Genomic DNA, 24420 nt, shown 5'->3' with positions numbered 1-24420 from the left:
ACAGTTTTTACAACCAAAGGTAGAGAACTACATATGTAAACAGTTTCTTTCATGAGCCAAGCCATCAAATGGAGTCTGAGGAAAGTTATGCTGTATACTTAAAATATCTTGCCTCCAATGTTTTATGGGTCAATTAATGCTTGGCTCCAGTAGGGCAGAAAGCAGGATGCAGCTCCAGCTGGTAGTAGGATTAGGAAGGACAAAAGCAGCCAAGAAATTTGACGCATAGAATGTATTCAAAGTAATTTTTTTTCTGTTGTTTTCTAATTTTCCTTCCTCTCCTCTTAACTCCTGAAGACATGGGAATGCTGGGGTATAGTACAAAGGACATCCTATCGTACCTTGCCCCCAAGTGTTCATTCTTCACATGAACAACAGCTACTCTATGATAAAAGCAAAATACTGTGGATGTTGGAAATCTGAAATAAAAGCAGGAGATGCTGGAAAAACTCAGTCAGTCTGGCAGCATGTGAAAAGAGAAACAGAGTTAACGTTTCGAGTCTGTATGGCTTCCTCAGAGCTACTCTCCATTGCGCAGCTTCTTAGTTTTGCCCAATCTTGCCTTTATTGGGCATCCACAGTTAGTCAAACGTTGGGAATAGACACTTGGTTGATTTTAACTCCCCACCCAACCCACCACCAGCATTGCCTCCCACCTCTCCACTGTAATGTCCAACCTGCCTCTCTGGCTAAGAGTAGTTAACATAGCACAAAGAGCAATTAACTAATTATGTGCCATGGGACTATCCTAGATTAATGGAGATACACTTAATGCCCTGAAACATCTAGTCAGACTATCAGAGTACATTACCACAAGTCAAGTAAATTGATAGGTCCATCTGTAGCAGCTGTGTTATCAAAATGTAGTAAAGGTACCACTGTAGACAAGGCTGACTTGGAAAGATCTCAGTCTCAAATTTGACATCAGATTGATAGCTGCAGCATCAGATTCTGTACAGTAAGTTCTCACTATAAGTTGCCCCATTTAAAGTAATTCCACTCAACGTTATTTATTCTTTAAGACCTTTTCTTTTGATTAGCACCGCCAATTTCAGTTTTATGTTGTCTGCATGGTAGCCCCGACCCTTCCACGCTGAACGCTGGGCCAGCGACTGCCATGTTCTGTTGGGGGAGCTGCCACTGCAGTCACCAGAGGCCCAGGCTGTGGGCAGAGAGCGAGGGCAAGGCCTGAAATCCCGGGAGCAGGAGAGAGAGAGTAAGAGAGAGTATGTGAGAAAAGAGAGAGAGAGAGAGAGGGAGAGAGAGAGTGAGTGAGAGAGAGAGAGAGAAAAAGAAAGAGAGAGAGTGCATGTGTGTGCAGGAAAGGAGAGAGCTGAGTTTTAGGGGTGTTGTGGATGAGACACAGAAGCTGTGCTACTCAAGGCTTGTTTGGGTGATACAGTTTTATTTAATTTGAATTTGTATAGTATTTTTGTTATATTCAGTGACTTATTTTATCTTACAAATTATTTCAACTGGGAGTGTTTAGCACTACACATGCATGGTACAGTATTTCAACTTGCACATTGGTTTTTCCGGGCAAGAAATGTCCGAAGGAACTCAACTCCAGCTTTAACATTGATTCCAATGGGAACGCATGATTCACTTAAAGTTGTTTCACTTGTTATGAAAGTCAAACTTATCTTAACGTTGAGAGTAGAGGTCGGGAACTTCAACTCCCAACATACCTTGGACTTTCTGCGCATGCACAGACTGGGAGCAGGCTGCATATGTGCAGTTCAACAGTGTTCTTTGGGCCAAGGACGGATCCAGTGCGCTGGTACATAGAGGAAAAATGGCATGAAAGCCTGGGGTCATGTGACCAGATGTGGCACACCATTGCCACAAAGTGTCCAAGGCGGAGGACGATGAGAGGGGCAGCGAGAGGTTCCAAAGGGGGAGGGTACGGGGAGAGATCCTAAAGGAGGCCCCAGTTAGGGGACAGAGACAGGCTGCCATTGAGGTAAAACAAAAGAGGAGCAGAGAAAACAGGCTCCAAACATGAAAAGTGCTGCGTGTTGCAGACGTTAGGTGAAGAGAGCTTAGGGGAAGCCCTGGTAATTGAAGAGGACCATTGGAGTAAAGATACCCTTCGGAGCAGTAGTCTGCTGCTTGACCTGGCCGAAGAGCTGAAGTTGTGCTGGTGCGTTGGTGCTTGAGTGCATACTCAGGAATCCAGGGGAACGGAATCTCGGGAGGTGAGATTGAAACCCTGCAAGGTGGGTTGTCGTTGATGCCGTCCAATTTGGAGTGACCTTTTTAGAGAATTCCAAGGTTAGACGTTCAAAGATGAAGACCCGAATCTCTTGTGAGAGAGACTGAGTTTCAGTGAGATTGACTGACTCACAACCGTTACTGATGTCTGAGTGGCTTGTTCAGGGATCCATGGACTCTGCCTTGGTTGCACCTGCCATTTATTGTATAGTGTGGTTTGTTTGACCTCAGTTGGCTTGTTAATTCACATGCACCTCATACTTGAATGTTAGAATATAAGCTAGGTATTGTAAATAGTTCTGTTTTTGTGACCTTGTATAGTAAAGTTTATTTTTGTTCAAAACCCGTGGAATCTTGTGGCTGTATTCACCGAGCTTGATCAATAATCATTGGTCCCTAATCAAATCTTGCCAAAAAGTTGGGGGTATGGTCAAGGATCATAACATACAAAGTTGTGATTTTCAGGAACACAACCACAACTTTAAGTGAACACTTACTGTACTCGGAAGAGATTACTTCAAAATGTTATGAGCTTTCAAAAGCTATTAACAAACAATCTGGGACCAGGGAGCTGGAAAGGCTAGGAAAGTTGCCTGCCAGAAAGAAAGTTGTTTGAGAGAAGCCTCAAGATCATTGCAAAAAGATCTTAAGAGGGTGCCACTTTCCTGGTTCTTTGTATATTCTGGGTTTACTTCTAATATTACGTGAAGTATGATCTAAAACAACAAAATAAACAGAGACATGAAGAAAATGGATGCTGAATCAGAATAGGAGGTTCACTGAAGCATGATCAAAAAGTTGGTTTCAAAGAGGGTCTTAAAACATGAGAGAGGTACTTACATTTCTCCCTATTGCATTAACTTTTGCTTGTTGTATGTAAAATAACCTCCAATAATCAAATTAAAACTGTGAACCTGGAACAACTAACTTAAAGCTAAAAGATGGCTGTCAGCTAATCACACTAATACAATGTCCAATGCAATATGTCGTGATACTGACTCAAGACAGGCTAAATAAAGAAATTGCACACCAGGGATGGGCTGTGGAAAAAGACTTTACCTATAGTGTACTTTTAAAATATTTGCCATTTGTTGCCAGGAAATGTTCATTTCTTCTACGGGCCAATATCAGATTTAGAAGTCCTACAGGTGTCATGTCTATACACCAGACATCAGTTGGACCATATACTTGTTAAATAAAAAAATGTATATTCATGCATTACTCTTCTTCCTTTTCTGCCTAATTTTATCCATCATTCCCCTCCTACCCATACAGAAGTACCATTTTACAGAAAATAATCCATTAATAACTGCTCCAAGTGATTATCCATTAGTAAGTTTGAATTTCTTCCGCTCGTACAGCTTAACAGTCACGTCAACTGATGCATGCTGTTATCGGCTGTCCTTTGATTCAAGAATGATAGCTACTCAGCATCATGTGCTTTTGTCATGGGTTTTCATGTGACTGAACAGACTGATTCTCAACCCGCATAACTTTATGCATATCGGGCAGGATGTCCGGTGAGGTAGTGGAATCCAGAGGGCAAGATTTGCTTCTCTTTCTTTCCTTCTCTGCTGGCACTCTGTCTTTTCATAAAGGAATTTGGACTCATTATTAAGGCATTTGGGCTCAAAGCTTGCTGGACAAGTTGACACCATCTTGAATGACTGGTAACAAACTTCTCCTAGTCATTAATGCCAATGCTGCCATTCTTTAAGGAGAGATTCAGAGTGTCATTGAAGTGTTTTCTTAGCCCTCCCCTAGAATGTTGGCCATTTGATTAAGTTGAAAAAACAGGACCTGGAGGTGGAGGCACTATTTGGCCATCTAGACACAGTGTCCAGTCCATCATAGATGTTTTCCCTGAATGCTTGTGGACCTGGCTTCAAGGACACTAGAATTTGTTGGAAGGCCCTTCCATTGAATCTGTAGGCTGTGGCACAGGTATTGCTAATGGAATTTCTCCAGCACTATTGTGTTGTTGACACACAGTCCTGGTCTCACTGCAGTACTGGGGTAGGGTGACGACAACTGCTCTGTACACCAGGGCTTTTGCTGACTTGCGGAGGTCTTTGTTGTCAAACACTCGCTGCTGTAGTTTGAAGAAGGCTGAGCTGACGGAGCTGATGTGGTGTGGGATCTCCTTGTTAATGGTGGCCTTTTGAGACTTGGCTGCCCAAGTATGGGAAGTGCTCAACATTTTCCAGCATCTCTCCTTCAACACACACAGGTATCCAATGACCTTCACACATCTGTCACTTTTGTGCAGATTCTGGATTAAGCTCACATCTCTGTCGTCGCCAATTCTCCATGCCACAGGATTTGGTAAATGGACCCTGGTAGAAATCTGCGTCTGACTTTATTTAATGTGGAGTCCCTGGGGCACCATCATTGTCTAAACAATCTTGACAGGTTGGTGGTCAGATTTCAGTGATATGTTAAATCACGATGATCGGGATCACCTTGCCACTGCAATCTTCTTCTGGCTTTGCACCTGTTGGGATGCAGAGTCTTCCTTCTCTTGTTCCACCTTTGAAGACTTTTTGTGCTGCACTTTGTCTGGCACCTAGCCCCAACCCTGCTGCCATAGATGGCTCCACCAGGGGTAAAGAGCTCCCAACAAGGGATCCACCACAAAGGGATCCTGCACATATGTGGCAAAAACGTGGATAGTATTTGGGAGCAGAAACCCCATCTCACATTGTATTTCTATATTCAGGGTCATTGAAGCCGAATGCGAGGTTGACTCTTTTTCCCCACTGTTCACAATATAGGTTGGGCTGACTCAGTGAAGATTAGTGACATAACACGGAATGTTTCTGGTCTTCAGGGCTTGGTCTCATACCTCATTGTGGCATTACTGGACAGTGGGAAAGAGAAATTACTAGTTTGTATCATTTAACCTTGCTAGAGGATAAGAAATAACATTCCTGCTCTTTGCAGCAAAGATAAGAGAACACTGGCCAACTAATTTGACAGCCTGAAGGCAAACAGATTGGCCATTTTGGATTACTGAGCTCAACATTGCCAGACAACCACCTGGGCTCTTGGGACCTCATGAACAGGCCTGTGTCATCATTTCATGTCCAGAATTCCATATGTAGATGTAATATGAATATCCAGCTTTCTGAATTCCAAATTAGCCACTGTCTCGATTACCTGCTAGAATTCTCAGCAAGGTCGTGACATTGCACAACTCAATAATGCTCTGGTTATTTACATTTCATTGTCTTTTTTTGTTTTGTTTTTCCCATTTATATTGTATTTCTTCATTCTGTCCTTAGGGTACTGCAGTACCAAACACACAAGCTACAATTTTGGAGGCTCTCGATTTATCTGCATTTTCACTATTCTCTTACAGTAGCTTTTACCTTGGAAATAGTATGCATCATTTCAAAAATGTCAGTGAGCCATTTGCTCACCTTGCAAGCTTGATGCTGAAATAGGGCGCATCAAAGCCATCGTGCAGGATAATGGCTACCCTGATCAGATCATTGCTCACTGTATATCACGCAAACTCATAAATGGGCCTAAGACTGCCACTTTCGGTCCTGAAAAGTGCCCAGTCTACCTCAGATTACCCTGGAGGGTAAGGTATCTCAAAAATTTGAGCAACAGGTGAAACTAGGTGTTGCTTTGCAGTAGCAACATGAGTGATATTCTCCACTAACAGGATTCTACCCCCAACCAAAAAGACATTCTGCCTATCACACAAATGAGTAATGTGGTCTATGAATTTCAGTGCCAGTGTGATGCCAGGTTTGTAGGCTGTACATCCCAACAACTGGCAGATCATATCAAACAACATGTGCCTTTGGCTGTCCCAACATGCAAAGTATTGGCTGTACCCAACCAGCCCATTCTTGCAAAACTCAAAACATATTGCCAACATTAGATACAATTCACGAATGGACAGCAACAATCCTGATTGTGCTAAAATGTACACTGACAACCAATTTAAAATTATCAGTAGGGCTTGCAGTGTGGCTCACTTATGCATATTAGAAGCTACATAGATTCACACACAGGGCCCTGTCCTTTGCAGGCAGAAGCAACATGCACACGCATTTCGCTTTTTTCAACTAAAAGAAGCTTGGGGGGGGGGGGCAACCATTTCTTCGTTTATTCCCCATCGCAATGCCATGACCAATCATAGCCCATCTGCCTGGTTTGAATTTAAACAAAAACTTGGCAGTTAACTGCTCCCTGGTACATTCTCCATGGCAACGCCCCTATCAGAGTCCACTTGCCAATCAATCAGCAATCTCTTCTCAAGCAGTATAAATTGTTGTTCCTTTTACAATTGGTATTCTTGCAAATTCTGTCCTGATGAGTGCAAGACAAAAAGCTTCGACAGCGTGTCTTTTTTCTCAGCAATACTAGTAGCTATTTACATTAATATTTCCCTTAAGTTTTATTAATGCTTTTTGACTTCACCATGCAATTGGGTGATATAATAAAGTAATTTGAGCAGAAGATTAAATAGTGCTGACATGCAGCATCTGTTTACCTAACAATAGCCAAGCTAGCTGATGCATCTGTCAAAGTACCCTGATTCTCTCACTGCAATGATTTTGCTACACCGAGGACAATGACAAGCACCTAAAATTTTAGCTATGCAGCAGAGTCCAAGGTCATTTGGCATCTTACAGCAGCATGTTAACGCCAGTTTCATTAGAGCGCGTAATTTATGAACATCCACTTTGCAATTAATAATTCATATGCTGCAGACTCTTGAGACTTCATTTTGTGGTTTAAAGACCTTGGAAATAAATCAAGAATAGTACACTCTGCATATGGAATTGTATTACCCATGTAGTTACTATCAAACCACTAAATAGATTTTTGTTTTACTGAGCTGTTCTGATTGCATCCATTAGACTGCTTGCTAATTTTTCACATACAACAAGGTCAGAAGTGACAAAATCCAAGAACATACCATGATTCTCCACTTGCTATTCCAGCTTCCCTTTTCCGTCTTTCCCCGTTTGATGCTCCTTACGTTCTGCAGTCTCCTCTAGCCACTGGTTTTCTTTTTCGCAACAGAACTTCCTCATAAGCTCTTGCAATCCCTCGACAACTCAGATCTTAAAATAGCAAATGGTACAGCAAGACGTTCTTTTAAATGTACCTGGAGAAAAACATCAGCAGTCCAAAGTGAAATTCAGGCAGCAAAAAGCACTTGGCCAAATATTGTTATTTTGGCAATATCTTTTAAAATACAAAAGAAAAATACAAATCTCAATTTTGAAATCAAAGCTTATGCGGAATTGAAACTATAAACTCAGTACATGAGGGGGTAACCATCTTCAAAAGTGGTCACACCATTAAGGTTGAACTGAGAACAGAGGCTCTGGGGAATATGGAACTAGCAGTTTGCAGCATATCTAATTGAATGCTTAGTTGCTCCATATTCCCAAGATTCTGGATGGGTTAAGCATGCCAAGGCTTTTTCTTCCCATTTGACATAATCAGAAACCACAAATCTGTTGGTAAATGCATACACAATATTTAAAAGCTTGTATTTTTTCCAGGTTGCTGCAAAGCATTTAACCAGTGCACAGAGATTAATTATCTCCCATCTAATTAAATTAATTTTTACACAAGTACACAATCTCTAACTCGTGAACCTTTAAGAGTTCACGTGCTAAATCAGAACGTTAGGTGCGCAGTTTTTCAATTAACTGCAGTGGGTTAAAAATGCCATTTCTCAAACATCCAATAATGCAAAATCATAACGATAGACCTTGTAGGGGGTAGGCAGTGGCATAGTGGTATTGTCACTGGACTAGTATTCCAAAGTCCCGAGGGCAATGCACTGGGGACCCAGGTTCAAATTCAGGGTTGAATTTGAATCAATAAATACCTGGAATTAAAAGTCTGATGATGACCATGAAACCATTGCCGAATGTCATAAAAACCCATCTGGTTCACTATTAGGGAAGGTAATCTGCCTGGCCTACATGTGACTCCAGACCCACAGCAATGTGGTTGACTCTTAAAAATGCCCCATTAGGGATGGGTAATAAATGCTGGCCAGCGACGTCCATATCCCGTGAACAAATAAAAAAAAGATAAGAATACTATCTGCCACTTGTAGAATTGGGATAAGAAGTTTTATTTTGTCTGTGGTGAACTATTAACTTTTTTTTATTTCTGGAATCAGCGTATGAAGAGCCAAACTCATGGGCACACAAATTATTTCGCACAAGGTGCAAATTCTTAAGGAATACACAATTGCATTCCTCCAAATAAAAGGGGTAGCTATGGGTGTCCGCATGAGCCACAGTTATGCCTGTCTCTTTATGGGGTACGTGGAACATTCTTTGTTCCAGTCCTACTCAGGCTCCCCTCCCACAACTATTTTTTCGGTACATCGATGACTGTTTCGGTGTCACTTCATGCTCTTGCCTGGACCTGGAAAAATTGATCAATTTTGCTTCCAATTTCCACCCCTTCATCACTTTCACATGGTCCATCACTGACACTTCCCTTCCCTTCTTTGACCTCTCTGTCTCAATTTCTGGTGATAGACTGTCCACCAATATCCATTACAAGCCCACTGACTCCCACTGCTGCCTCGATTACAGCTCCTCACACCCCACTTCCTGTAAGGGCTCCATCCCATTTTCTCAGTTCTTTCGACTCCGTCGCATCTGTTCCGATGATGCCACTTTCCAAAACAGTGCTTCTGACATGTCTTCCTTCTTCCTTAATCGAAGATTCCCACCCATGGTTGTTGATAGGACCCTCAGCCGTGTCCGACCCATCTCCCACGCCTCTGCCCTCACACCTTCCTCTCCCTCCTAGAACCATGATAGGGTCCCCCTTGTCCTCCGCATTCAAAGGATCATCCTCCGCCATTTCCAGCAACTTCCCACCACCAAACACATCTTCCCTTCACCCCCACTATCGGCATTCCGTAGGGACCGTTCCCTCTGAGACACCCAGGTCCATTCCTCCATCACCCCAACACCCTCCCACTGCACCTTCCCATGCAATTGCAGAAGGTGCAACATCTGCCCCTTTATTTCCCCCCTCCTCACCGTCCAAGGGCCCGAACACTCCTTTCAGGTGAAGCGGCACTTCAACTTGTACCTCCTTCAATTTGGTCTACTGCATTCGCTGCTCTCAATGCAGTCTCCTCTACATTGGAGATACCAAATGCAGGCTGGATCATCGCTTTGCAGAACACCTTCAGTCTGTCCGCAAGCATGATCCAGACCTCCCTGTCGCTTGCCATTTCAACACACCATCCTGCTCTCATACCCACATGTCCGTCCTTGGCCTTCTATCCAGCTTCATCGGACACACACACACACACACACACACACACACACACACACACACACACACACACACACAGGCACACACACACACCCTCTCCTCCTCCTCCTCCTCCTCCTATGAAGTTCCATCTTTATAGTCAGCTCCAACTGCAGAGAGGTTAGGCCAATTTTGAAAGTTCAACACATTTAGCACAAAATTTGTCTGTTTTAAAGCTGATAGACAGAAAGTGAGTAATATCTTTATTGTTTTGTATTAGACCAATGAAATGTATAATTCACTATTTTATAACTGTTTATTTATTTGGTTCATTTAAATAAACCATTGTGATCTGACAGAATGTATATTGAGTGCAGAATATATGTATAATTCTATTTTTTTGAAAAGATGAGAATCACACAATGGCATGTTTCACATTCATGGAGCCAGAATACAGGTCAGTGGTGCCAAACCCAAAAAAACATCTTGTACAAAAACCCAGAAAAGCAATAGTGAGACTGAAATCCAGACTATTAGAGAGCACTTCGTTTTAATGGATATATTTATTTCATTCAGCACTTGTGAATGAGTTAGTTGCTCTCAGGGCCGGTTTGTTCCTGTATCGAAGATGCAGCTGGGGAGCAGCAGTGTTCACTGCACAGGAGAAACAGTTGGAAAATGAAAAATTGTTCATAGGTTCTCCCCAATTGGGAAAAAGTGAAAATTTTCAACATGATACTGTTCACGTATAACACTGAAAATAGTTGGCAAGCAGAATACTGCAGATTCTGGAAATCTGAAATAAAAGCAGAAAAATACTAAGCAGGCCAGGAGCATCTGTGGAGAGAGAAACAGAGGTAACGTTTCAGGCCTATGACTTTTCATCAGAGCTGGGAAAAGTTATTAGGGTTTGAACAAGGGGTTGGTAGGACAAGGACTAGAGAGAGGTCTGTGACAGGGTGAAAGGACAGATTGAATGATGGAACAGTTAGTCTTCCAGGGCCAAAGAGAATGGTGCTGGGGCAAGAAAGGAAACAAAGGACAAATGATGTGCCGAGAGCGAGTCCTGCTGCTGACAGAAAGAAAAAATAAGAAAAACTGAAACAAGCAAAGAAAAATAAACAAAATGGGTCAGAGATTCTGGTCTGAAATTGTTCAATGTTGACTCCAGAAGGCTATGAAGTACCCAGTTGAATGATGAGGTGCCCTTCCTCAAGCTTATAATGAGCTTCACAAAAACAGTGCAGTAGGTTGAGGACAGAGATGTCAGCATAGGCACAAGCTGCAGAATTAAAATGACAGGCCACCAGAAGCTTGGGGTCATGGTTGTGGACTGAATGAAGGTGTTCCACAAAGTGGTTACCCAATCTGACTTGGTCCGCCTAATGTAGAGACAACCACATTGTGAAGCAGCGTATACATTAGGCTAGATAGACAGAAGTACACAAATTGCTGCTTCACCTGAAAGGAATGTTTGGGTGACCTTGGACGATGAGGAGGAGGTAAAAAGGCAGAAGTTACACCTCCTGCACTTGTATGGAAAGGTGCCATGGGAAGGAAACAGGGTGTTGGGGGTGTCTTGAGGAACGGGCCAGGGTATCACAAAGGGAACAGTCACTACGAAATGCTGAAAGAGGGTAGGGGAGGGATGGTGGCATCATGTTGGAGAAGGCAGAAATGGCAAGGCTAGCATTAATTGCCCATTCCTAGTTGCCCTCGAGAAAGTTGTGGAGAAATGCCTTTTTGAACTGCTGTAGTCCATGTGGTGTAGGCTCACCCACAATGCCATTAGGGACGGAGTTCCACAATTTTGATTCAGCGAGTACAGGAATGTCAATTTGGTTCCAAATCAGGATGGCACGTGGCTTGAAGGGAATCTTGCAGATGGTGGTGCTCCCATGCACTTGCTGCCTTGCCCTTCCAGGTGGCAGAGGTTGCAGGTTTAGCAGGTGCAGTTGAAGGAGTCTTAGCAATTGCTGCAGTGCATCTTGCAGGCACTGGGGGGGAAGCAGTGAATTTTTTAAAGTGTAATGAGATTGGGAGCCAAGTGGCACTGGCAGAAATCAAACTGGGCATCGGTGAGTAGATGATGCTGATAGCACTGATAACAACAACCTTCCATCACATTGCTGATGACTGAGAATACACTAATCAGACGGTAACTGATGAAATTAGATTTGTCCTGCTTTATGTGAACAGGACCTGCCCAGACAATTTTCCACATTGTTGGCTAGATGCCAGTGTTGTAGCTGCACTGGAACAGCTTGGCTCAGGGTGAGGCTAGTTCTGGAGCACAAGTCATCAGTACTACAGATGGGGTTTTGCGGGCGAAAAGAGGACCCAGAGGCAGTAACCACCACCTAGAAGAGCAGGCAAAAAGGGGAGCCAAAGGCAGGCGGCAGCAGCAGCTGGAAGAGTGGGCGAAAAGAGGACCCAGAGGAAGTCAGCAGCTCCTAGGAGAGCGAGTAAAAATAGGACCCGAAGACAGTCAGCAGCACCTAGAAGAGAAGGTGAAAAGAAGATCTGGAGGCAGTCAGCAGGACACAGATGAGCTATCCAATCCAGTCCAGTCTGTTCCCAGAGCAGAGGGGCCACATTCTGAAAGAAATCAAAGGGTGACATAACAAACCAACAATTAAGTGATTGGTTGGTGAATATTTTGCTCGATTACCTTCAAACCTCATGTAATTTTTTAGTAATTGTAAGATTTTATTAGTTGTAGCAAGGTTCACTAGTAGTAGTAGTAAAGGTTATTGGGAGAAGCAGTGTTTATTAATAATAAATAATAAAACAAATGAATTGACAGCACAAATAGAGATAAATATGTATGATCTGACAGTCATTACGGAGACAAGGCTGCAGGATGACAAAAGCTGGGACCTGAATATTCAAGGGTACATGACATTTAGGAAGCAAGAAAAGGTGCAGGGGTAGCCTCGACAATGAGTTCATTGAGTGCTTTCCGGACAGTTTCTTAGGGTAGCACATACTAGCACCATCCACAGAGCAGCCAATACTATATCTGGTAATGTGCAATGAGACAGGATTAAATAATGACCTCATAGTGAAGGTGCCCCTCAGTAGCAATAATTATAATATTATTAAATTTCACATTCAATTTGAGGAAGAGAGGAGTGGTTCTGCAACTAGTGGTTTAAACTTAAATAAGGACAATTTGTGAGGGCATGCCACCGGAGCTGGCTAAAGTGAACTGGGAAATTAGGTGAAGGGATAGGTCAGTAAGGATGCAATGGCAGACATTTAAGGAGTTATATCAAAATATTCATAGACACATTCAGTGTGAGAGAGAAAGACTCTAAGGCAAGGACGCACTATCTGTGGCTAACTAAGGAAGTTAAAGACAGTATCAAATTGAACGAGAAAACACATAATTCCGCAAAGATGAGGGTCAGGTCAGAATATTGGACAGAATAAAAAGGATAGCAAAGAATGACTAAAAGATTAATAAGGAGGGAGAAATTAAGAGAAAGTTAGCTAGAAATATAAAAACAGATAGTAAGAGTTTCTATAGGTATTTCAAAAGGAAAAGAGTAAGTAAAATGAGCCTTGGTCCTCTAGAGAGAGAGAGAGGGGGGGTATTACTAATGGAAAATAAGGAAATAGATGAATTGAGCAAATATTTTGCATCTGTCTTCATTGTAGAAATAATTGTGAATCAGGAGGTGAAAGGGGGAACTTAAAACAATTACAATCAACATGGGAAGGGTATCAAGAAAATTATTAGGACGAAGAGCTGCTAAGTCCCCAGGTCCTGATGGACTTTATCCTAGAATCTTAAAAGAAGTGGCTGCTGAGGTAGAAGATGCTTTAGTTTTAATTTTCCAAAATTCCCTGGATTCTGTAACAGTCCCATCAGATTGAAAATAGTGAATGTGACTCCTCTATTCAAGAAAAGAGGAGACAGAAAGCAAGAAACTACAGGCCAGTTAGCTTAATAACTATCATAGCGAAATTGCTAGAATCTACTATCGAGGAGGTTTTTGGGGGGGGGGGGGGGGGTAGGGAACATTTAGAAAATCTCAATGCAGCCAGGCAGAGTCAACATGGTGAGAGAAATAGATATTTTTATATTTTGGGGAATATTATGTTACTCGTGAAAAGGCTGTGTATGTGTGTGTGTGTTTGTGTGTATGATTTAATTAAGCTGAGCAGAGATTAATAGAAGACAGGATGTCGGGGGGGGGTTGAAAACATGAACGGGATAGAGGTGTTTAGGTTTTGAGGTACAAGTTGGATCTAACATGTGCATTTCTAGATAAGTTGAGAGCTTGTTTGAATGACAAAGGGGAGTCAGACACATCAAGACTCTGTGATTGAAGTTGCTTCAAGCGGGTGAGAGAATATCGAGTGGAGCAAACTAACAGAGTTAGTTGGTGTGTGAGGAGGAATGGAGCCAGCGGAATTGGCAGTGTGGCTTCAGTAAGACACAGTGCAGGCTGCAGACCCCAAAATAACAAGAGGATTAGAAGGGGAGGATTTGCAGTTGGGAAACTGAAACCTCAATGCAGGAGTTTGCATCTTGCAGGAGTTCCATGGTAAATAGAAGGGGGGATATATTTTATTGACTCAAAAGCAAAGACAAGATGGTAACATGAAAGATCTTATATTTAGAAGGATTTGAGTTTCAAAGAGGTGTGAAAACAATGGAACCTGAGGTGAAAGGGAAAAAAAGTATTTCAGAGTTACTGTGGAGAGCTTAGGGGGCTATAGCTGTTTGAACTGTTGGTCTGTTGAGCTGGAGGTGTAAGATGTAGCAGCTGGAGCTATAGCAGGATCTATGGTGGAGAGAGGATGCAGCTTGAATCAATCATTCAGTCAAGCCAGAAAAGTCTTGGGCTGCAAAAAGCAGTTTTAATCTGAAGTTTGCCTTGGGCAATATTATTGGATTTATTATAGTTAAACATCTATAAGGGAGTGTCGCTTGGAAGGTGTTTACTTGTGGATCTGACCAAGAATGGAGACTTTGTGGGGAAATGTTTTGTAAGGATAAGTTTAACTGTGCACCTGTAATCTTGTGTGCTTAAGATTTATTTTATTCTTGTTAATAAAACTTTTACTTTTAATTTTTAAAATCCCAAAAGTGTTACTAGACTTCTTACTACTGAGATCAGTACGTCCCCTTCTCATTTTCAGAATACAAGAAAAATGGTATGGCCTGTCAGCAAAGTTTCCCTTTGGGATTTGGATAGCACAGCAAACAACACCAGCTGTGGCCAGAACAATAGTCTTGTGAAAGGGAAATAATATTTGACTAATTTATCAGTTATTTGAAGGAGTAACAAGCAGTGTGGATAAAGGGGAACCTGTGGATGTGCTGTAGTTAGATTTCCAGAAGGCGTTTGTTAAGGGGTCACATCAAAGGTCACTATGCAAAATAAGAGCTCATGGTGTAAGGGGTAGCATATTAGCATAGATAGAGGATTGGTTACCTGACAGGAGACGGGGAGTAGGCATAAATGGGTCATTTTTTGGTTGGCAAGATGTGAAGAGTAGAGTGCCACAGGGATCAGTCCTGGGGCCTCAAATATTTACATTTTATATCAATGACTTGAATGAAAGGAGAGAATGTATGGTTGCTAAATTTCCTGATGACACAAAGATAGGTAGGAAATAAGCTGCGAAAAGGACATAACCTATGTCTCTTGGCAGACTCTAAGTGAGTGGGCAAAAATTTAGCACATGGAATGCAATGTGGGAAAATGTGAACATGTTCACTTTGGCAGGACATATGGAAAAGCTGCATATATTTAAATGGAGAGAGATTGCTGAACTCTACAGCACAGAGGGATCTGGATGTTCTGATACATAAATCACAAAAAGTTAGTATGTATGTACAGCAATTAATTTAGAATGCAAATGGAATGTTGTTGTTTATTGTAAGGGGGATGGAATATAAAAGTACAGATGTTTTATGACAGTTGTACAGGGCATTGGTAAGACCACATCTGGAGTACCATGTACCATTTTGGTCTCCTTATTTAAGAAAGGATATAAATGCATTAGAAGCATTTCAGAGAAGGTTCACTCAATTGATTCCTGGGGTGGCGGGGTTATCTTATGAGGAAAGGTTGGACAGGCTAGGCCTATATCCATTGAATTTCAGAAGATCGAGAGGTGATCTTACTGAAACATATAAGATCCTGAGGGGACTTGAGAGGGTGGATGCTGAAAGGATGTTTCCCCTTGTGGTAGAGAGTAGAACTATGGGATATCATTTAAAAATAAGGGGTCTCCCATTTAAGACAGAAATGAGAATTTTTTTCTCTGAGGGTCATGAGTCTTTGGGACTCTCTTCCCCGGAGAGCTGTGGTGGCAGGGTCATTGAATATTTTTAAGGCTGAGGTAGGTAGATGGATTCTTGATTAACAAGGGAGTTAAAGGTTATCGGAGTGGAATATGGAGTTGAGCCACAATCACATCAGCCATGATCTTATTGAATGGCAGAACAGTCTTGAGGGGCTGAATGGTCTACTCCTACTCCTAATTCGCAAGTTTATATGAATTGGCCGAAGACTGTCATCTATCATTTTAAGGTCCTCAGGAGGTGGCGAGATGGATCATCCACTCGGCACTTCTGGCTGAAGATGGTTGCAACATATTCTTTTGCACCAATGTGCTGTGAACCACCATCATTGAGGATGGGGACATCTGCCTCCTTCTTTGATTTGTTGTTTAATTGTTCACCACCATTCATAGCCAGGTGTGGCAGGACTGTAGAGCTTTCATCTGATCTGTTAGTTGTGGAATTGCTTACATCTGTCTATAGCATGTTGCTGCTGCTAATTAGCAAGCACACAGCTCTGTATTGTTGTTTCACCTGGTTGGCGCCTCAGTTTTAGGTTTATCTGGTACTGCTCCTATATTCCTCATTGAATCAGGGTTGGTCCTTTGGCTTGATGTTAATGGTAGAGCGAGGTATATGTTGGACCATGATGGTTACAAATTGTGGTCAAATACAATTCCACTGATGATGATGGCCCACAGCCCCTCAGGGATGCCCAGTTTTGAGCTGCTAGATCTATCCTTGAGTTTATCCCATTTAGCATGGTGGTAATGCCATTCAATATGATGGGTGGAGAGGGGTGTGGGCGGTGGTGGGATCTTCAGCGTGAAGACAGGGCTTTGTTCCCACAAGGACTGTGCAGTGGTCAAGCCTACCAATACTGTCATGGATAGATGCAGCTACAACAGGTAGATTGATGAGGCTAATGTCAAGAAGGTTTTTCCTCTTGTTAGTTCTCTCACAACCTAGCACAGTCCCAGTTTGGCGGAAATGTCCTTCAGGACTCGGTCAGTTTATTTGAGTAGTAATGCTGCCAAGCCTCTCATGGTGATGGACAGAGTCCTTGATACTCACAGTGTTTCTTCCAGGTGACATTCAATATGGAGGTGTACTCATTCATCAGCTGAGACAGGGTGACAACTGATAATTAATAAAAGATTTCCTTGCCTACATTTGTCCTGATGACATAAGACTTCATGGGGTCCAGAGTCAATGTTGAGGACTCCTTGGCCCACTCCCTACCGACTGCATATCATTGCACTGCCATCTCTGGTGGGTCTGTCCTGACAGTGGGACCGGACTTACCAGGGATGATGATGGAGGAGGGGACATTGACCATAAGGTATGATTTGGTGAATATGACTACATCTGGTTGTTGCTCAACTAGTCTGTAGAACGGCTCTCCCAATTTTGGCAGAAGTTCCCAGATGTTAATGACAAAGGATTTGCAGGGTTGATGGGTGGGGCGTTCCCATTGTCATTTCCGGTATCTAGGTCAATGCATTGTCAGGTGGTCCGTCTGGTTTTATTCTTATTTAAATTCTCCATAGCTGTTTGGCACAACTCAGTTGCTTGCTAGGCCATTTCAGAGGATTATCAAAATTCAACCATGTAGGCAAGATTGGGTAGATGGAAGATTTCCTTCCATGAAGGACAATATAGTGACATTATAAGTTTCTTATGACAATCTGGTAGTTTTGTGAACACCATTACTGATAACTGGCCTTTCATTCCAGATTTATTAATTGAATTCAAATCCCCCTAACTGCTGTGGTGGGATTTGAACTCTCATCCCTGGAGCATTATTCCAAGCCTCTGAATCATTAGTCCAGTAGCATTACCACTATGCTATTTATCCCCTGCTTATTTTTAACAATGTAATTAAAAGAAAAAAATGCTTGCATTTATATTGCTCGTTTCATGACCTTGGGACATTGCAAAGCACTTTACATCTGATGAAGTAACTGCGAAGTGTAGTTACTGTTATGATGAAGGGAAGAAGTCATCAATTTGCCCAGAGGTCCCACAAACAGCAGTGTGATAATGGCCAGATAATCTACTTTAGTGATGTTGATTGAAAGATAAATATTGCCCAACAATTTGTTTCAGCGATGTTAATCGAGGGATAAATATTGGTCAGGACACAGGGGAGAACTACCTGTTTCTTTACCGGGCCAATTTAAATTTGCTGTCAATATACAAGATATCCAGACTGACCTGCTCAAGTTAACACAAAATAAATCTTGGCACCCATGGCTTACGTTTCAAACATGATGTATGTCTAGATCAAATTTAATCTTGTATTTATGGCCCCTAGTTCTTGGCTCTTCAGCCACAGCTGCTTCTTTCTACCCTGTGTAACATATCTGCACCTCAACCTGGGTTGATCTGTTGATCATGATCAAGAATGAACATCAAGCTGCCTGTCAAGTAAAAAGGACAGCTGATCATTTATGATGAATGTGCCAGCATAATTAGAAATACTTATTCACCACAGGTGAATGCTACCACAGACCAGCCGGCATGTTTCCATGTTGTAGGAGTTATAAAACAGTTATTAGGTAATGTTAGGTATAATATTAGGTATAAAATCTTAGTGGGGCCTTAGTTAAAAAATACTGTGTGCAATATTGGGCATCACATTACAGGAAGGACTTTGAACTTCGAGAGGAAGTGTGATGAGATGCATGAGGATGCTGATTGTCAAGTACAGAGACAAATTCGAAAATGATGTCTTTCTTCCAACAGAACCACCCAGGTTGCGGGGTGATATGTTACACAGGGTAGAAAGAAGCAGCTGTGGTTGAAGAGTCAAGAAATAGGGGCCATAAGTACAAGATTAAATGTACGAGGTATAGCGCCAAGAGGAGGAGAGATTTCTTCATAGAACTGTATGGCTTTGGAATTCATTTGAGGATTTGTGATGAATGTTAACATGGTTTCTGCACCAAAGATTAGATTGAGTAGATGGATGAAGCACAAGAGGCTGAAGGAATATGGGAATTGAATGTGCCAACATAATTAGAAATATTTATTCACCACAGGTGAATGCTACCACAGACTGGCTGGGCCAAATGACATGTTTCCGTGTTGTAGCTTTTATGTATTTCTATTAAGGTTGTCAATTAAATGTAAAGTTCCGCAAACAACATGCTCATTTTTTTAAAGCTTATAAATCATGGAAATGGGACACAGTACCTAGGTAGGAACGTGTTAATTACAATCAATCATTGTCCTGACAGCCATTTGCCTACCACCTGGGCCAATCACACGTTGATTTGCCTGCAGCCTTCAGTACATCTCAGTTCTTCACTGTAGGATCTGCATGCAAAGAATTGTATGCAGCCATTGCGCACTTGTGAACATGTGCCACTGTTAGGTATCAACTAAATATGCTACCAAAGATTAAAGATTAAAATTTTTAGTTGAGAGATTAATTACTGGACAGCCCTCATTTCTGTGTCTTTCTGAACTATACAGAGTTGGATTCACCATGTGTGTGTAGAGAGAGACAGAGAGAGAGAGGCAGAGAGAGAGATGATCATTAGGTTACCTTTAACTGGAATACAATGTCCTGTGCAATATACTCTGATACTAAGGACTCATTGTGGGACAGACTTGATGAAACATTTCCACATAACTGCATGATTTAGTGCACTAATAATTATTTAATTTGTATCTGAACTGCCACCGACTCAATAATTGACTTATCTGTGTTGTGATTTTTTTCAATCAACTCATACTGAAGAAACTTACCTGACTGCAATGAGTCACAAATGCTGCTCAACTACATGGAATGTTAAACATTTCATTTAAAAAAAAATCATTAATTTAAATATTTAAATTGCTTAAGATTTAACAACCCCTATTTATCATGGTCTCTAGCACAAATAAACAAAGTATGAAAATAAAGTTATTATCTTTTCCAACTAATTTTCTCCCCTTGTCCCTTTTTTCCTGAAGGCAGTAACATATAAGGCACTTCTATATGCAGGTCTCTAGTATCTCACCCAGGTTACCATTAAGTGGATGACATAGGACATTTGACCAATTTTAGCTCATCTTTCTAGAAAGGCACTATACTCTGAGGTATCAAATGGTTTGTTCAATGTTTCAATTTTCTACCATTCCAGAGAAGTCCTTTCTGTGTGTTGATTGCTGTTTGTGTAAAGAACTTCCAGAGGTGTGCACTAAATTTTCCTTTAACTAGTTCCATTCTCAATGCTTAGGAAGCAACTTTCCGAATCTATCTTTCCCCATACCCTTCACAAACACAAAAAACCCTCTTGCGCTGTGCTGCACTGCACTCTGAACTCCAGGAAGCTACCCACCCGCTAACCGGTAAGTGCCTGTGCCAATGCTCCTGCGTGCACAGAAATCCTTCTCACTGACACCCAGAGCCAGGTCTGATATTTTTCCTCAAATGGGTTCGGCGACCTGGTTGGTTCGCCTTTCGGTGCTCTGATTGGCCATTCCATCAGAACGCTCCAATTGGCTAATCAGGGATTCCAAGGTGTGAAGAGTTCCTGTTTGGTTTGGAGCGATTCGCCTTTTGTCAAACTATGAAAGTTGTTTGAACTGGTTTTTTTTTGGGGGGGGGGGGGGGGGGGGGCGGTGGGATCAGCTCTGAAAAGAAAATCACTTTACAGGTGACCGTGAATGGGAAACATTTGTGAAAAAGTCAGGGGTCGCGGAGCTGGGAATAAATAAATACGAGTTGCTGGGACACTTTATGCAAGACCGGGGGGGGGGGGGGGTATAATTTATACGAGGTCACGGGGTAATTTGTGCAAGGTCACCAGGGGCTGGGAAGGTATCAGCCTCTAGAGTGCTGACAGAATAATGGCAGCGGTATCAGTAAACCGCAAGCTGCACCTGAAGAGATTGTCGGATGGCGTCCAGATGAAGGCAAGTTCAACTTAAGTCCTAGCAACGTTCAATCAAACCTCTCGTTGAAACATTGCCTGCTTTCCTGGTTATGGTTCTGGGTGCAAACAAGATCTCCCACACTTGAGTTATGCTCAGTCGTTTAAAATTCAGCCTCTGGCTACAAGTGTCTGCTGTTGGAACCCATCATGCAAATTAAACTAAACAAGGCTTTTAAATGAAAACCGGTCTTACCATTATTCAGTAAAGTTAGAGCGGGATAGAAGATTCTAGGATCTTGTGACAAACGAAGCCTCAGTTCAGTTTTCTTTTAAGGACATGAGGCAGAAAGATCATTGAAACAAAATTCTGCGCTTTGTAACTGCAGTTTTCAATTTTTGGGGGTTTTAATAGGGTTGCCAACTGTGGCTGGGCATATTCTGGAAGATGTCATCATATGATCTTCTACCTGCAACTGTTCCTCCCCTAGACTTCTGCCATTTATCAAGGCCTTCCCAAGGCCTTTTCAATATGTCCAGGTTTTTGATTTTTGAAAATCTGGTCACCCTAGCAAGGCAGAGTTTGCTTTACATTGCTTGGTTCCTGCCTCAATGGAACTATTTGTTAAAAAATAATTGGGCCTGGATGTGCACATTTAGAGGCAAATCTCCCCCAAAAAGTATAAGTTTTAATGTTTATAGAGGTTAATTGGGAATTCACCTGTGTTCATATATTGGGGGCAGGTGGTTGGATCTGATAGATCTGAAATTTTGATGAAAGATTAATAGCTTGAAACACAAACTCTTTCTCTCTTCACAAATATTGCCTGACCTGAATATTTTCAGCATTTTCTGTTTTTATTTCAGATTTTCAGTATCCAAAGTATTCTGATTTTGAATTGGTTGGATCTTGAGGTGCACGATATGTAATGTGTGTTTCTGGAAATAAAAGCTTTCAAATGTATAAAGACTAGGCTACAGTTATTACTCATTGCCTGCTTATGTCAATTCGAACAAAGGATGCAACAGATCTAACACAAGAGTTTTAAATCTGGAACTAAGTTCAAAATGAAAGGTTGGAAGCAGTCAGACTATAAGACAAGGTTGACTTCTTTTTAATCAGGACTTAATTCAGATAAAGCTGCTTTGTTCATAGTGTGAACGCAATTGTTCACTAAACAGGTGTTGGTGCCTAAATTTTTGAAATTGTGTGTTTAACTTTTTATTGACATTCAATGAAATTATTTCGATGTTATTTGACACTGCAAATGTCTGAGGCATTGATATTTTACAACAACTGATTCACTGCACTCTTTTAAAGGGAATTAAGATTACAGGCCAAGACTATCTTTTTAAAAAAAATTAGGAGCACTATCATAGAATCGAGCATTGACTCTTAACACAACAAACTCCACAGACATTTGAAGATGCATCTCAAGACTGCATTCGCTTCGCTCAGTAAAGAGAGAAAACTTGTCTAATTTATTTAAAGCAGTTGTTCCATTTGTTATAGACAGGAGGGGGATTAATTTAAACAGCTCTAATTTCTCCTCTCACTATCTGTCCATAAACAGAAAGGTGTTTTTGATTTCTGATTTCTCCCTTTATAAGTGATAGCGTGTTTTCTCCAATCCTTCAGTTTGGAGTGATCCAATCCTCTCGTAACCCGACAGCAAACTAAAAAATAAGGTAAGAGGGTTGGTTTATTTTTACTCTCTCTCAATGCGGGAAGGGGTTTCACAACGTCCGGCCCTGTTTGCACTCATGCAATAAAAATAAAGATAAGGGAAAGAAAGTGGTATAAGATAAGACCACGATAAAACGAGAGTTATGGTTTCACATGAGTCCAGAATCAATGTTCAAGGAAGGTTCTTTTAGGTGGCTTTGTCTGGCAAAATTCTTGGTCTTGGTCCTAGGAGCTCAGTTGCAGGTTGAGTCCGCTACAATGTAATAAAATAATCTTGTATCCTGGGTATTAGTTCATTCTGTAGGCAAAATATAGGGAACTTTCTGGAAATCAGACTTGGAGCGAGACAGAGGTCAAAGGCAGGCGGCTAGCCTGGAGTCCGGTTCTCTTTGGAGGTTAAACTGCAACCGAAGATGACATTCAAAAGCTGTATAATTAAAGGAATTCAAACAGCTCAAGTCTCGGTCATGAGACAGGGTAGTTTCAGGTTGAGCTATTCAGCTAACAAAGGCCCTTGTTACAACCTATTGTGTTTTGAGCAAGTAACTGAAGAACTATTAGTACAATGTTGGAGATGACAAGTCCCAAACAGCTCTGCCTTTGTCCAGAGCTGGCTGGTGCAGACATATTGTCTACGAATCCTGTGTGTTGACTTGGCTAGAATGTTTCTACAATGCAAGTCACATTCCAGGAGGATGATGAGGTAGCCTTTGTCGACTGGAACAGCTGAGAATCTTCCAGAGCTATGAGCATGTGGTCAGCTGTAGTAAAGCGCAGAGGGAGGCCATTCGGCCCATTGTGTCATGATATACAACATTAATGTTTGCGTATCTGTGGCTAAGTTTCCACATGAATAGGATACAGACAAGCTGTCCTAATGTGTTGGACAGCTTGTCCAAAAGGAAGCAGTTTCCTCACTCCCCATTTGAAAACAAGTCAAGGAACATTTAAGTCATTTGCAAAGCCAACATTTATTATCTATCCCTAGTTGTCCTTAAGGTGATGGCAAACTGATTTTTTGAAATGCTGCTGTCTATGTGGTGAAGATACTCCCAGAGTGCCATTAGGTAGAGGTTCCAGTGATGATGATGGAATGGGAGTGATGTATTTCCAAGTGAAGATGGTGGGTGACTTGGAGAGAAACTTGGGGATGATGGAGTTCTCAGGAACATACTATCCTTGCCCTTCCAGGTGTAGAGGTTGTGAATCTGGTGATACTTTGACTAAGCAACTTTGGAATTCCAAGGGTAAATCTATTATCCAGCCTCAAAAGTGCAACTTAAGATGAGCTGACAGATTCTGGGACTGATCCCAAGGTCAATACTCAAAATCAGAGAAATCTTAGGAGTTTGGTATCAGTACCATCCACCTCTACCAATCTATCAGTTTAAGAGCACAGAGCAGAGTCTTTTGTCTAGCCAACTAATTCATTAAGCTTTTCTATATGCACAATAAGAGGCACTGATTTTCCCAATCTCCATGAAGTGGTTGGGTCAAGTCGCTAACTCAGTATAATACATTCTCCAAACCCAAAGGATTTGTTGTATAGCACGAGGCTTGTAATCACTGATAAAATCCCAGAGAAACCATTTTGCCATGAGTGCCAACGCATGCAAAAATAATGGGCTGACAAGTGATAAGTAACATTCGCATCCCTCAAGTGTCAGGCAGTAACCATCTTCAACAAGAATGAATGAATTTAAAAAAACTCAGGCTATTTTTTGTACACATCCACTGTCCTTGTGAATTAGAAGCATAATTCTCTTAATGGGTATCTTAACGCATTGCACCATGATGCAACAGCTCATAAGTGTTCCAAGGTCTTCCATATTTGAAAGACCCTTGTTAATGGGATGTAGGCATTGCTGGCTAGGCCAACATTTATTGCCCATCCCTAATCGTCCTCGAGAAGGTGGTGTTGAGCTTGGAGGGGAACTTCCAGGTGGCAGTGTTCCCATGCGTCTGCTGCCCTTGTCCTAGCAGGTAATAGAGGTCATGAGTTCAAAAAGTACTGTCAAAGGAGTCATGGTGAGTTCCTACAGTGCATCTTGGGAATGGTACACACTGCTGCCACTGTGCATCGG

At 41.8% G+C, this 24420-nt stretch overlaps 1 protein-coding gene across 4 annotated transcripts in view; it reads right to left on the bottom strand.

Moving 5' to 3' along the window:
* The window catches only part of LOC121280928 (spermatid perinuclear RNA binding protein), a 182726-nt gene that overhangs the window by 84490 nt on the left and 73816 nt on the right, over positions 1-24420 (bottom strand). For 3 of the 4 annotated variants that reach the window (XM_041193356.1, XM_041193359.1, XM_041193358.1), the window contains exon 3: positions 7154-7345. Coding sequence is in view for 2 of the 4 variants with exons in the window: in XM_041193359.1 (XP_041049293.1) it covers positions 7154-7156 (3 nt within the window). In the remaining 2 variants the exon portion in view is untranslated. Of the gene's footprint in view, positions 1-876; positions 879-3688; positions 3694-7153; positions 7346-24420 lie in introns of those variants that run through there. The other variant, XM_041193360.1, reaches the window with a different exon arrangement.

The sequence above is a fragment of the Carcharodon carcharias genome, chromosome 8 (genome assembly GCF_017639515.1).
Source record: "Carcharodon carcharias isolate sCarCar2 chromosome 8, sCarCar2.pri, whole genome shotgun sequence".
NCBI classification, from domain to species: Eukaryota; Metazoa; Chordata; class Chondrichthyes; order Lamniformes; family Lamnidae; genus Carcharodon; species Carcharodon carcharias.
Note: the sequence above shows the minus strand (reverse complement) of the source record. Positions and strands in the feature narration are given on the sequence as shown.